This window comes from Talpa occidentalis, unplaced genomic scaffold, assembly GCF_014898055.3.
Source record: "Talpa occidentalis isolate TD23 unplaced genomic scaffold, MPIMG_talOcc4v2.1 talOcc4.6, whole genome shotgun sequence".
NCBI lineage: Eukaryota > Metazoa > Chordata > Mammalia > Eulipotyphla > Talpidae > Talpa > Talpa occidentalis.
In genome coordinates this window covers 133,515,885-133,529,401 of record NW_023604972.1, presented here as the reverse complement: position 1 = coordinate 133,529,401, position 13,517 = coordinate 133,515,885, and the positions used below count along the sequence as shown (strand labels likewise).

Below are 13,517 nucleotides of genomic sequence, written 5' to 3'. Positions count from 1 at the left end.
GGAGTTTTAAAAGCCTTCTTATAGCAGATAAATAGAGCTGAAGGGGGTGAAATACAGGATATTTAAGAGTCTGGATTCAACTGAACTAACGGTGCTGAATTCCCTGTGCGAATGGGTCTCTTCCATGCGTTTGCAGAGTCCTAGTACAGGTGTCAGGATGGGCAGAGGCTCAGCGGCGTGAGCTCTGCCGGGGGTCAGCTACTACTCGACGAGGAAGTGATATGGTCATTTCATGAAGTTCTCTAGCTGATTTCAAAGCACCTGGTGCCTTGCAGGCAGCCTGGGCACCATGGACAACCTGCTTCTCTGGGCTCCAACCCCTTCACCCTGTTCTTTTTTTCTGAGTATGTGTCCACTACCAGAGCAAACACACCTGGCAATAAACATGACTGTGAACATCCAGGTACAGGTGTTCTGATGGCCATATTCTCCCACCCTAAAATGATGTCATGGGGCCTCCCTGGTGGCACAAGGGGTTAAATATCAGCACCATGAAACTATTGCCAGCCACTGCGGCATGAGTTTGATCCCCAGCCAGGGAGCTACCCACATGGTGCAGCAGACCTCTCCTATCTCTCCGCTGTTCCCCTCAGCAGTGTATCTCAGTAGATCCACCTGATCTGCTCCCCACACTGTCTCTAGTGAATCCTCTCACCCCCCGCAGCTCTGGCCTACACCCTAGTTCTTGTGTGCATAAATAAATAAGATAAATATTTAAAGTTACGTCATGGCGACTGAAAGCCCAAAGCATTGCATCAGAACTGAGTCAAATGCCAAAGATGTCAGTCACAAATACAAATACTGTCTATTCCACTCCTGAGGTACTTAGATAAGTTCATTTCAGAGACAGAAAGAAGGTGATGACCAAGGGTGATGACCTGGGGGAGGACAGGGGAAAGTGGGGAGTCAGTGTTTAATGGGGATAGGGTTTCGTTTTCATCAGATGAAGCGCTCTGGCCACTCAACACTTCATGCCGTTGAACTGTAGTCATAAAAATGGTTAAAATAGTAAATTTCATATTGTGTATATTGAATCATAATTTTTTCAAAAAGTGCCAGCCAGCGGTCTTCAGTTGTCCCAACTCACCATCGCATCCATAAAAGGGAAGGCAGCAAGATACAGGAAGGCCCTTCTCGTTTTGCTCCCCACCGACTCATCCACGTGGTGCAGCTTATTGATAATGTAGTAACCTAAGTCACTATACGCTGCAGAGGACCAAGACACAGACATGGTGTTATTTAGAGAAAGTGTATAAATACACTTTTTGTCTCAAAAGTTTAAGAACAATTCTAAATATGATTTTCATTTTTATAGGAAAAATGAGAAAATTTAGATGACCAAATAGAAGAAAATCATCTACAGTCTTCTCCCTCCATCCAGAGGAGGGCACAGGTAACACTCTGGTTCCAATTTCCCGGTCCTTTTATGTGCATGTGTGTGTGTGTGTGTGTGTGTGTGTGTGTGTGTATATGCATGTGTGTGTGACATAAAAATAGGATCATTCTCTCCCTTCTCTCTCTCTGACACACACACACACACACACGCGCGCGCATATATAACAACACTCTTTTGTGGAGCATGAACTCTCCATGAAAAGCTTCTATATTTTAATGGTTGCACTGAATTTCTTTTTGTGGGTTTACTTAATATCAGCTTATTCATTTTCCCATTTTTGTATTAATACATTTAGGTTGTTGCCAGTGTTCTGATATCACCGAAGAATGCTTGTTTGACATGTTTGAAGCTAAATGTTTGCACATATTCCTAATTTTTTACCCAGAGAAAATTCCTAGAACTTACTCTGCCTTTTCAATAAAGGTTTACAGCTGGCTTTTCACCTCTTGCTAGTCCTTGAGTTTCATTCTCTGCAAGGAAGGTGGCAACTTTGAATACAGTCCTGGCCAATGGAAAAAATGGAATCTCTATGTTGATTCCCAAGTGCCTCCAACGTCAGATATTCATGGCCAGACAGTGTGTGACCAGAACAGAGTGATGCTTCATCAATACAGGCTGAAAATGCACTGGTGGGAATAGGTATAAATGAAACAAGGAAGAGGTCTTCCTTCTGTAGCTCCTTGAGATATCATTAGCAGAGATTAAATAAAATATTAAGTTATTTTCCATCTCACTGATACATGTTTAGTGTACACAGAGAAATAATCATCTTCATTGTTTTACACGGTGTCTTAATCGGAATGTCCTTGCTGTGCTCATTCTTTTACGAATAGCAATATGAACGTACTTCACAACTACAGGAGCAGCTTTGAAAGTGAAATAATAGTGATGATGATGATGATAATAATAATAACCATTTCAATGCCTGGAGGGACTTTTTACCACACTAACCTTTAAGAAGAAATAACCCTCGATCCTTTGTGGGGATGAGACTTGAACTCTGGGGGTTTGGATTAAATGAGGTCTTTGGGATGTTATCAGGGACATATAAAGGCACAGATGGGCACCCCAGCAGGGGCAGATGCCAGTGAGAGGTTTCAGGAGCAGGGCCTGCAATGGCTAAGACATCTGGAGACATCTGACAGGGGTTGGCAGAGGCAAGCGCTGGGGTCCAGGTCCTCCAAGGAGGGACAGAGGTGAAGGGCGACAGGTGAGCTGCCAGGGGTGCAAAGGTGCCAGGTGTGGACCGTGGTGGGGCCAGGGCAGCCACTGAGGCAGCAAGAAGAGAAATCCTGGAGGGAGGGCTTCCCAGGTGGAAGGAGAGAAGAGACCAGAGGTGGGCTGAGGTAGGGGACAGGCAGGCAGGAGGCAGTAGCAGTGTCTGTCTGGCCAGAGGGCACACATGAGGGTGGTGTGGAAGGCTTGAGCTGACCCTGGAGGCAGGCAGGCAGAGCCCAGGCTGCCTGGGGTGCCAGGTAAGAAGTGCATTCCCGCGTGAGCTACAGGAAACCGGAGGAGAGGCCAGCAATTTGGGGGCTGAACCTTAGAAATTTCATCTCAAAGTCTCGTAGGTGCTGCTTATTTATTTGTGCCTTGTCTTTATTCATCCCTGAAACGTTCACAGGGATGGGAGCTGCAAGGAGATGGTCCTGCCTACCCACACCCCTGTCCCCTCGCTGGCAGAGGCCACTGGCAATGGGGGAGGCAGCCCTGCTGGGTAAGTAGAACCAGGCGATGCCAAGTGCAGGAGCCCAGCTGGCTATGAATAGCTCCTGGGCGAAATTCCCTGATAAAGGTTAGCGCGGACAGTACGCGCCAGCGCGTGGCCAAAGCCGGGGCTTGGGAGGCTGAGATCCAGAGGGCGGGGTGAGGGCTTGGAGGGTGTCCCCTCAGAAGTCCTATGTTGAATCCTAGCCCACGTCCCTCGGAATATGCCCTTATCTGGCACAGGGTCACTGCAGACACACCCAGTTAGAATGAGGCCCGCTGGAGGACCTGTGTGGCTGGGACACCAGGGGAACCTTATGTGGACCTGTAGGCAGAGATGGGGTGATGCCTCTGCCCGCCACAGAGCACCTCAGAGGGCCACCCAGAGCAGAGGGGAGGCTGGAGGATGCTCCCTCAGGCTTCCGAGGGAGGCAGCCTGCTGCACACCTGTACCTTGGACCTCCAGGCTGCGTTACTGGAAACAACTCATTTCTGTTGTTTGAGCCCCTCAACCTGAGGGACTTTGTTAGCACAGCTCCAGCAAACGCAGACAAGCAGCTGCTGAGCAAGGAGGGGGGGTCTTTTCCTGACAGGCATGGGGGAAGGCAGGAAAAATGGGGAGTGAGACAGGAGCCGCTGCGTGCAGGGCGTGCGCTTGGCTTGGGCCTGGGAGGGTGGCGATCAATAAGCTCTGCTACCCTCAGCCGATGCACTTATCAGACCATTTTAACGCAAGCATATAACACTGAGCCTTGGTGCAGCGGAAGGAAGAGGAAACATGGCAAGTGGCCCGCGGGGTTTCTGGGGGGCGCGCGCAGCCCAGCTTCCTGGCTCGGCCAGCAGGTGTCACCCTCCGCCTCTCCCGGCCCCGCCCGCGCCCGCCCCCACCTGCTGTTTTCAGCCTCAGCTCCCCGAGGCTCCAGGCACCCCAGGCTCCAGGGCACTCGCGCCTGCGGGTCCAAAGCTGCTGAGCTTCTGTTTACTTCTTGCCCTCTTCCAGCGGTTAGAGGAAAAAATTGGAGGCCAAGAAAATCCTTTTCTCCTCCTTTTTCTTCCTTCCCAACGTGGTCAGTGTGATTAGAGCCAGGAAGGCGGTTTCCACCTTGTGAGCTGGGAGCCTGAAACCCCAGCAGCTGGTTTGACCCACACTCCCTCCGCTCCCCTGCCCGGGGCAGTTTCTGGCCGGAGCTGTGGGCTTGGCGGTCCTTGGTTCCAAGGACTCTGGAGTCCATCGTCACCAGGCCGCTGCCTTGACAGCATCATAATGTCCAGCTCCTAGAAACTGCCTGATGAGCCTGCTCTGAAGCAGCTCGTGCTCCTCACCGGGGCAGAGCTCCACATGAAACTCAAGCAAGGTTTTGAACAGAGGGAAGCAGAATTCACGAGGCAGCTCTGCTCTGACTGACTCTGCAGGTGAACAGCTTTGACTCCACACACGCAAGGAGGCAGAGGGAGGATGTCCAATGCCCCTCAGCCCAACGGGGTGATGGACCCCTCCAGATTCAGCGCTTCTCAAACACGCTCGTCCAGAAGTTGAAGTGCCATGAAATAGTAATATATTTCAAATACACGTATATAGACACGTTTATATATTTAACATATATTTAAAATATGTTTACATTTCATACTTATTACACAGCTGTATTTTTCCCCAAGGGAACTGAGAGAAAAGGACTCCTTCCATTTTACTAACAAGATAATATATGCATTGCCAAGGGGCAAACTGAAGAACGCTTATTCTTTATCTTTCAATTAATTAATTAATGAGGTCACACTAATTCCCAACACTGTACAGGTGCCAGGAGTACATGTTCTCACCTGCTACCCATTCCCTCCCGCCCCCTCCCCTCTGGTAACCATTACTCTGTGGTCTAAGGAGACCCCTTATTCTAGCTCAGATTCCCAAGGTCCCATGTTTAAAAGTCTCAAAGTACTACCGACTGGGCCACGGTGCTGTTTACTAGACCTCTCCCGGGCGGGCAGCTTCACCTCTCTGTTTCTATGGTGTCACTTCCAAAGTGTGGTGTTGGTGTGGCTGAGAGGCCACATTTAAATCACCTCAACAAATATGGCTGAATGGCTTGTGCGTAGCAGGCGCTGAGCCAAGTGACCCAGCTGTGCAGGGGCCAGTTTCCCGATTGAGGGCGGGGACACACAGCTCTCCTCTGCAATCATCTGGAAGAGGTGGGGCGGGGCGGAGCGGGGAGAGCTGTCATAACCCCCCACACACAGTGGACAGGTCAGCAGGAGAGGCAAATGCAAGAACATAAATTCTGTCTGATTGGTCTCAACACTCAGTAGAGTGGGGTTCAGCATAATTTATAGCACGCTCTCTGCTTCTTTCTAGAGAACATGATTTATTTGTGTCTGCATTCCCAGGATTTAACTCAGTGTTTGTCCTGTGCGAAACGTTCCGTACATATCGATGTGATCAAAGCAAGAACCTGAAATCCCCCAATGAAGTGACTAGGGTAGACCGATTGCAAAAATGTTCTGAATTCTTCTTTCTCTCTGTGTCGCTACTCTGCAAGGTGATCCAGTGACAGCGCCTGTTAAAAGTTGGAGTCTACCCCTAGCCTTGGCCTTGGACCTGGGCTGACCTGTGACTTGTCCTGGATAGTGGTATGCACTGACAGTCCTGCTGCTGACCTTGGCCTCCAGAGGCCCGTGTGCCTCTGTCCTCACTTGGAGCACTGCCATCACCTCTACCCCAGTCCAGGGTATGCTGGTGGAGAACAAGAGAAGCCAGCTAGACCGGCCTCCAGTTAGCTGACAGCCCCTCAGGGAGTCCCCCAGAGACCAGCAGCAGAGCTTCCTTATGACTCTCATCTGACCACACAGGCACAAGAATGGCCACGTCCAAAGGACTGTGGTTTGGAGTCCACAGAGCAAATGCTTGCTTTTGGAGTCACTGAATATTGGGGTGGCTTGTTACCTAATTATATGTTGTGAGCCTACACAAAAACCATCTGCTCCTTCTTAGCCCCTTGTTGGTTTTAGTGATATTGAATTGTACCAATTCTTTATCAGATGGGTTTAGAACCCAGGAATAGTAGACATGTTTGTTGACAAGGGAACAGAGAAGCTGAAGTTCATTGTAGGTGAGCAAAAGTCTGTTTTTAAAATGGTGTCACAGATGAACCCTTCACAAGAGTCCTCCCTAGAGTTAGGCTTAGGAAAGGCACACGCACTGTTGGCTACCCAGCAAAGGCCATAGCAAAACACCGGAAATACCCCAAGGCTTGCAATTTGGGGATCCAGAACCAGACTCTCGTTATGCATGCAGCACACATGAACTTTTGGGCCAGGGAATCTTCTAAGGCTTCATGTCTGAGTCCAACACCATGCCAAGTGTCTCCTCCTTGAGTTAATGCATAAAGTTTTGGGGTAGCACATAGTGGTTTGGTACATTTTCTGCAACCATCTTGACCTCACAAATCCCCACCAAGCATTGGTGGGAAGCACCGGGTGGTTAGCAAGAGACACCCCAGCCCAATCCAGGAAAACTCACAACCCCATGCAGATCTCTCAGGGGCAGGCAAGTGCAGCAGAATGAGAAGCAAACGTGATGAAAAGGACAAAGCAAATGTCTTTCTTGGGGGCACCACAGTCAACAGTGGATGATGCAGCAAGAGAGCTCTTTGGGCTCTTGGACCTGTGCCGACTCTGAACATACCCCTGTGCCCTGTTACTCAGGGCCCAGTGAAATGGCACCAGCTCAGTGCAGGTAAGGACTCCACCTGAAACTGGGTTTTCAAGGCTGGAGATGCTCACATTGGAAATGGAAGTAGATGCTCTAAGGGTTGGTACATGATTAGATACTGAAAAACGTGGGGTGTCCATTGGAAAGATGACAGAGAAGGTGATCATGGAATCCACAATCGCTGAAAAAAGCCTAGAGTATCTAGTCAAGACCCAAAGCCATAACCAAGGAGATTATATAGAAAGATCAAGTGCATCTAACTTCTCTAAATGTACATTTTTTTTAGAGACCATGAGGTCACCAATATGCAAATCAACCAGGAGACCATTCTCAGCTGAAGTTGCATTAACACACTTACCTGAACACTAGCATAAATCTAATTTATTCGATATGGGTGTCCCCGAGGGGTCACCAAACTCCCCACCACTGACAAAGGATGTCCGAGGGACTCCGGTGCAGCTGTGGGGCTCGTCGGTAGACACTGAAAAGGGTGGAGTGTCTCCGTCCTCCTTGGGCTCGCCCTGGTCTCGGGCACAAGGCGTCCACCCTCGAACCTGTGACACTCAATGGTCTCGTTCTCCCTTCAATCCCCCCACCCCATACGTAACCTGCGGCCGCAAGTGCCTCCTGCAGCTCCATCCCCTCACGCTCCTGCTCCTCTGTTTTCTCTCTGTGACTCTGCTCTGTCAAGTCGACCAGAAGGTTTTCACTCCCTTCACTTTGACCTGGGTTCACTTCTTTTATGGGCTGAAAAGAGCTCTTGCTGGTGTCCTTCTAGAAACTGGTGCCGAGCACACATACCCCCACCCACTCCAGCCACTCAGGACAACAGTGTATGTTCTCCCAGCGGCTTTAGTTCCTATCTCAGCTCTGGGATCAATTCACGGATCAATTTTTGACCATCGGGGCCTGGAATGGCATGCCCACGCTATTTGTCCAATAAAAATTTTTGCTGATCAATCAAATTATATAGCTGGGGGCTTAATTATTTTAAAAGCGAGTGAAACAAAGGACAATTCTTACTCTTCTTTAGTCAAAGAACATTCAAAGCAGGAAGATCATCCCTGAGCATATGAGTGGCGTATCTTTTTAGAGTTAGCATCTGTATTAACATCTTAAGGGAAAACAGATCCATTTTATCAGTGTTTGATAATATCTAGAAAGAGAAATACATTCCTTAAATAAGCAGAGGGCATCGTGTTGGGACAAGTAACTAGTATCTTAAAGAACAAAGCAAATAAAAGGGAAACTAGGAAATAAAGCAAAAAGGGAAGAAGAGCTGGACTTGAAGCTGATAGAACGTAGATGTGGTTAAAACCAGGCGCCTGATGCTGGATGGAATGAACAGAAATGTAACAGGCAAACGTCACCCCTTGGAAGTGGTTCTGACCATAGCAAAATAGGAATTTAGAGCAATGGGGCAAATTCTCGACTTCCTCTTGTATCAAAGAGAAAGGGGAACATTAGAGCCTGTTGAGCTGAAAGAAACTCTCGCTTTCAGCGGCAGAGAAGAGGGGACCCCCTGCTTAGAACCAAGCCCGAAAAGGAAGAACCTCTTCCTCCCCTATTCCCACGTGCCAGTCTCTAAATGCCATCAAGAAGTTAGAAGACCTTGATAAAAGAAAGAAATTCATGAAGGCTCTGGGGAAACAGCACTTAAACGGAAAGTGTGAGGCAATTAGACTAGTTTTGCCTGAACAAAGGAATACAGAGAAATTAAGGTGCAAGCCTTGGGGTCTCTGGTTCCTGCTTCTATTCTGAGCTGAACACGGTGAATTTATAATACACACAGCTCGTGTCTGCCGTAGCCCCCCGGGAGCTGATCGTGCGGGGGATACAGACTCATTTCCTTATCAGTCCAAAGAACTATAATGGGGAAGACGGCCCGAGAGCACACCAGTGGCTTCTTAGTCAAATATACTGGGAGTCTCTGCATTTTTCTTTGATTTACGTCGCTCCCTGTTACAAGGATCGCTATCCCAGAGCTGACTATTAAAGCAGTAATGTAAGTAGCTGTTTTTAGCATGAAAGATGTGAAAATGAGTTTAAGTGTCTAGTGTTGGTGATACATAAAGTAGAAACTGTGTGTGTGCTGGGGGCGGGTGAGTGCAGGTTCCTGATGGTGAGTGCAGGCCAGAGAACAACATCCTATCTGCCCTGGAGGTCAAGATTAGGAAGAGTGGGCAAGGTGTGAGTACAGGAAATTCACAGGTTGCTAAGAAGGAAGGAGGAAGGAAGGAGAGCCAAAGAGGCTGGTGCAGATGACAGCAAAGCATGAGTTCGATCCCTGGCCAGGGAGCTACCCACATGGTACCTCTCCTGACTCACCCGCTGCTCCCCTCAGCAGTGTATTTCAGTAGATCTATCTGTTCTGCTCCCCACTCTGTCTCTGGTGAATCCTCTCACCCTCCCACACCTCTGACCTGTACTCCAGTTCTTGTATGCATAAATAAATACATCTTAAAAAAAAAAAAAAGAGTGACTGAAGACTTGGGCAGAAAAGTGCACAGAGGTCGGTAGAGTAATAGAAGGCAAATCGGTAAAATCTAGTCTTCAGTGTTGGAGAGAAAGTGCTCTGTGCTTTCTCGGCAACTGTAGAAAGCAGCTGTTTGGTAGAAGACAAAATACATAATTGTAAAAATGCCGAAAGTGATAAAAAATGTTAAGGATTATATTTTGACTTAGATTTAAGATTTTACAATTCCATTTCAAAATCAGAAAACTTAGATTTAACTTAGGCAGAAAGGTTGACTTTTATTTCAATGCCTGCAAGTTTCTTATAGCAGTTGCAGTCACACAGTACACTCAGCTTTTCTCTTAACTACTGACAGCTAGTAATCATCCCAAGCTTCATTTGACGATGCCAAATTAGATTTACCTAGAAGTCCAAATAAAAAGACAAGCAGCAAAAGAGAACTAATTTACCTTTTCAGGCAAAAACTGTAGACCTAGTATGGAATTTTCTCAAATCAATATTTGAATTTTCTCAAATCCATCTTTGAAAATGGTCCAGATAGACTCTAGTTGCAGAAATTTTTCTTGAAACTCAGTCGACTAATAATTATTCAGGGCATAAAATAAGGGAAAGCAAGGCCTCTGCTCTCTATCCCTGAAGTTCTCAGCCACATGAAATGACCAGTGTCAACCCCTTGGCTGGACATCTGGCCTGTGAGTAGAAGCTCTCTTCACACTGTTCTCAGCACACAATTCTTTGCTGCATTAAAAAGGAAAACCACAAAGGCCTCACCCCATCAGTTTGGCATTTGTGGTTCTCAAAGAACCAGTGCCAGCTTTACACAGGTAGAAAATGGGTTATGAAGTGTCATTCTATTGCAACCACGCTCTACAGACGTGCCATTCAATTTTACACCATACAAGTGAAGTTGTTTTAAAGCCAACAAGTTCTGAACTCATGCCCTGGGGGTTTCGGCCCCACTCAGAAGTCAGCAGAGGCTGACAATGTGCTTCTGAATGGGGTGTAGACTCCTCACTGCAGGCAGGACAGAACTTTCCTATTGTTTCAGGAGAAGAACGTTCTACAAAGAGTATTTAGTCTTCTTTTTGAATGAAACAGAGTCATGAGACCCCAAAATAAATTAACCTTAAAGCCTAAACAATTTGTGATTTGTTCTCACTGTAGTTAATAATTCACTCTATAAAACTGTGCTGTTTTTATTCTGGAGTGATCCTGTATAACAGGGAGTGTCTAACACAGGCACCAGCCATTCTGCAGACCTTAGCTGGTCCTCGAGCCCATCACCTGAAGGATGCCAGTGCCTCTTCGGGAAACAGTGAAACAAAACCACCACCTTCCCAGAGAAAACCCATCTTTTTTTCTTACACTAAGTCCCTTCCTTTCATGCCCCGAGAGCCTCATAATAAATACTTAATCGTTACTGAAGAAATCACTTAACACAGCGATGCTTACCTATCAAGGTGTGGAAAATGGCAGCGATGGCTCCAGCCACCACCATGCACAGGACGGCTTTGGTCCTGTCTCGCTTGCTGTTCACAAACACCAGGCCCACATTTTTAAAGTCACTCATGGGCCCGGTGAAGAACTTCATCAGGGAGTACGCCAGCCCGTAGCTGGCCAGCATCTCCACGGCATCTTCCTTGACAGCAGCGATGCCCCGGTTCAAGGCCTGGAAGGGGGCAGACAACAGACACGGTGAGAAGTTGCCTGGTCTCTGGGGGCTCACACTTCTAAATAAAACTCAGCAGATCGTGTTTCTATAGAAACGCTAAGCAGTTTATAGGACGGGTCTCGCTGGAATTCGATAAAGGTTATTAGTTTTCATTTTTATCCATATTAGCTCAGTTTGCAATACCTTCTTGTGGGGGGGATCCCTGTCCATTGGGGTTAAAGTTAAAAAAAAAAAATCCAACAAGTATGTTCTGGTAGTATCAGAAAATAATTCTCAGAAGTTCTGGTCACACACTTAACATGTTAAATGTATTTGTAAGCTGCAACTACTTAATTGCAAAGGGCATTCTGGAAATGAGTCAGTCACTTTAGATGGGGAGGGTGAGGGTTTCCTTTTTCTTTTTTTTTTTTTTTAAAGATTTATTTATTTATTTATACAATCACTGGGTACAGTCAGAAGCGCGGGAGGGTGAGAGAATTCACCAGAGCCAGAGCGGGGAGCAGAGCAGGCAGAAGGACCGAAGTACACTGTTGAGGGGAGCAGCGGGCGGCAGGAGAGGTCTGCGTGCCATGTGGGACCCTCCTCCGGTGGCGGTGGAGCAGCCGGGGATCGAACCGGCGCTGCAGAGGCCGCAGGCAGCTTCGCAACCCAGTGCTCAACCACTGAGCCACCGGGGAGGCTCTCCTTTTTCTTTTAGAGTGTGTGTGTGTGTGTGTGTGTGTGTGTGTGCACGTGCGTGTGCGTGCATGCGTGCGCGCATGTACAACTGCGCCCACACACATAATCTGAAATACTGAGTACGTATTATGTAGGTCTCCGTAGAGTGAGTTTCTATTGAGAAAAATATAATAAAGAAACTTATTATTCCATCAATGGATGCAATTCATCTGACTCTTGCTGTATTTGAACGGGAGATATATTCCTGGGCTCTGCAGACACAGTTGAAGAAAGAATAAAAAAACAGCCCCCAAAACCCTGCGATCCAATTCTCTCCTTTTGCATAACACTTCCTCAAGAAGATGCATACGTAGAATATTCTAATTTTAGCCCATGTTCCGCTGAGGTACTGGCGGCCTTGTTAGGATGGTTATTTCCCAGCAATCCCACCTACTAGACAGATAAATTACACAGGAGATAGTGAGAATGGGGGTGGGGAACTTGACTGAAAAAATGTCACCAGACCATACATAGCCTCTGTCTTCGGGAACAGACAACTGACTAAGCAAAAAACTCAGGGTTCTGTGCAGTTAAATACTTTTAAAAATAGCCTTTGTTTCTTGTGCATTTTTTAGTTTACAGCAAATGGAACAGAAAGTACAGAGCGTTGCCATACACCCTGCACCCCAACATGCACAGCACCCAACCATCAACACCCCGCGCCGAGCGCTCATGTGACAACCGATGAACATCCCCAGGTCCCCAGCCTGCGTCAGGTACACGCTTCATGTCGTACTTTCTACGGGTTTTGACAAATGTGTGACGACACACATCCACCATCGGACAGCCGAGCACTCTCTGCAAGGCGTTGCTAACAACAAAACACATTTACCGGGAAATACCACTGTATAAAATGATGTTAGAAGAATCTAGACTAAAAGTGTAGGATAGTTGTACAAATTCAGCCTCATTCTTCTGCCAAAGCTGAAAAGCTTATTTATATACGTGATCTCATAAAAACCTGACAAGCCTTATTATATAAGCTAGTTTCTGATCATTGTTTTCCAATTATATCTCTAATTCCCTTTTCTTTTTTTCCAGTTACAACTTAAAAATTTCCATAAGAACCTTCTTGGTCTTTGCAGGGTGTACCACCTTCCTTAAAAACAAATGTGCCTTCTACCAAAGCTGATTTAATAGCGTAACCCCCAAAAGCAAAATAAGAACCAGGGTGCTCCCTGCTGATATCCCTGTGCTTGGTGGGCGCAGCTAGTCAGCAGGCTCCTCCAGGTGTCAAACCCTCCCACTTGATCATTTTTCCAAATTAATTTCCTTTCCAATTCCTGGAGTGGATGCTATCAGATGCTATCAGATGATAGCAGCCCCCCCGCCCCGCCTTCACACCCCCCACCCCCCGCCCCCAACCCCCACCCCTGCTGGGCAGGCATCCATCCCCAGGTATGAAAGTGGCCACTAATGCTCCAAGCTGCCTCCTTCTCCGGGAAAATTGCCACAGTCACTTTGGCTTAGTTGAGCATACCTGGCCCCAGGTAGCAGCGATGCCTGGCTGACATGGGGGGATAAGAGATGGGCTCCCCTGCCTCAAATGGACCGCTCCATTTGAGATTCATGTTTCAGGGCTCCTGAGGCAATCAGGAACAGGGGAGACCACATCCTTAGCTGCCCCCCACCACTGCTTCCCCTTCTCTCCTGCCCAGAGTGCTCACCCAGTCAGCCGTGTGCACGGGAATTCCCCAACAGCCTCTGCTCCCAGAGACCCTGACTCAGGCCCAGGGACAGCTCTCCAGACACCGAGAGCAGAGGAGCGTGCGGTCTTCTCTTACTCATCCTCACCCAAATCGATGGCTGCAAGCTGTTTGCAGTTTTATTGCTAAAATTTGTTCCA

The 13,517-nt window shown here is 47.6% G+C and overlaps 1 protein-coding gene across 1 annotated transcript in view; it reads right to left on the bottom strand.

Annotated features, from left to right (window-relative positions):
• Positions 1-13,517, bottom strand: part of ANKH (ANKH inorganic pyrophosphate transport regulator) — a 117,329-nt gene that overhangs the window by 30,927 nt on the left and 72,885 nt on the right. The window contains exons 2-3 of the mRNA XM_037529170.2: positions 10,735-10,951; positions 1,088-1,206 (exon numbers count right to left, since the gene is read on the bottom strand). Of these exons, the coding sequence (XP_037385067.1) occupies positions 1,088-1,206; positions 10,735-10,951 (336 nt within the window). The remainder of the gene's footprint in view (positions 1-1,087; positions 1,207-10,734; positions 10,952-13,517) is intronic.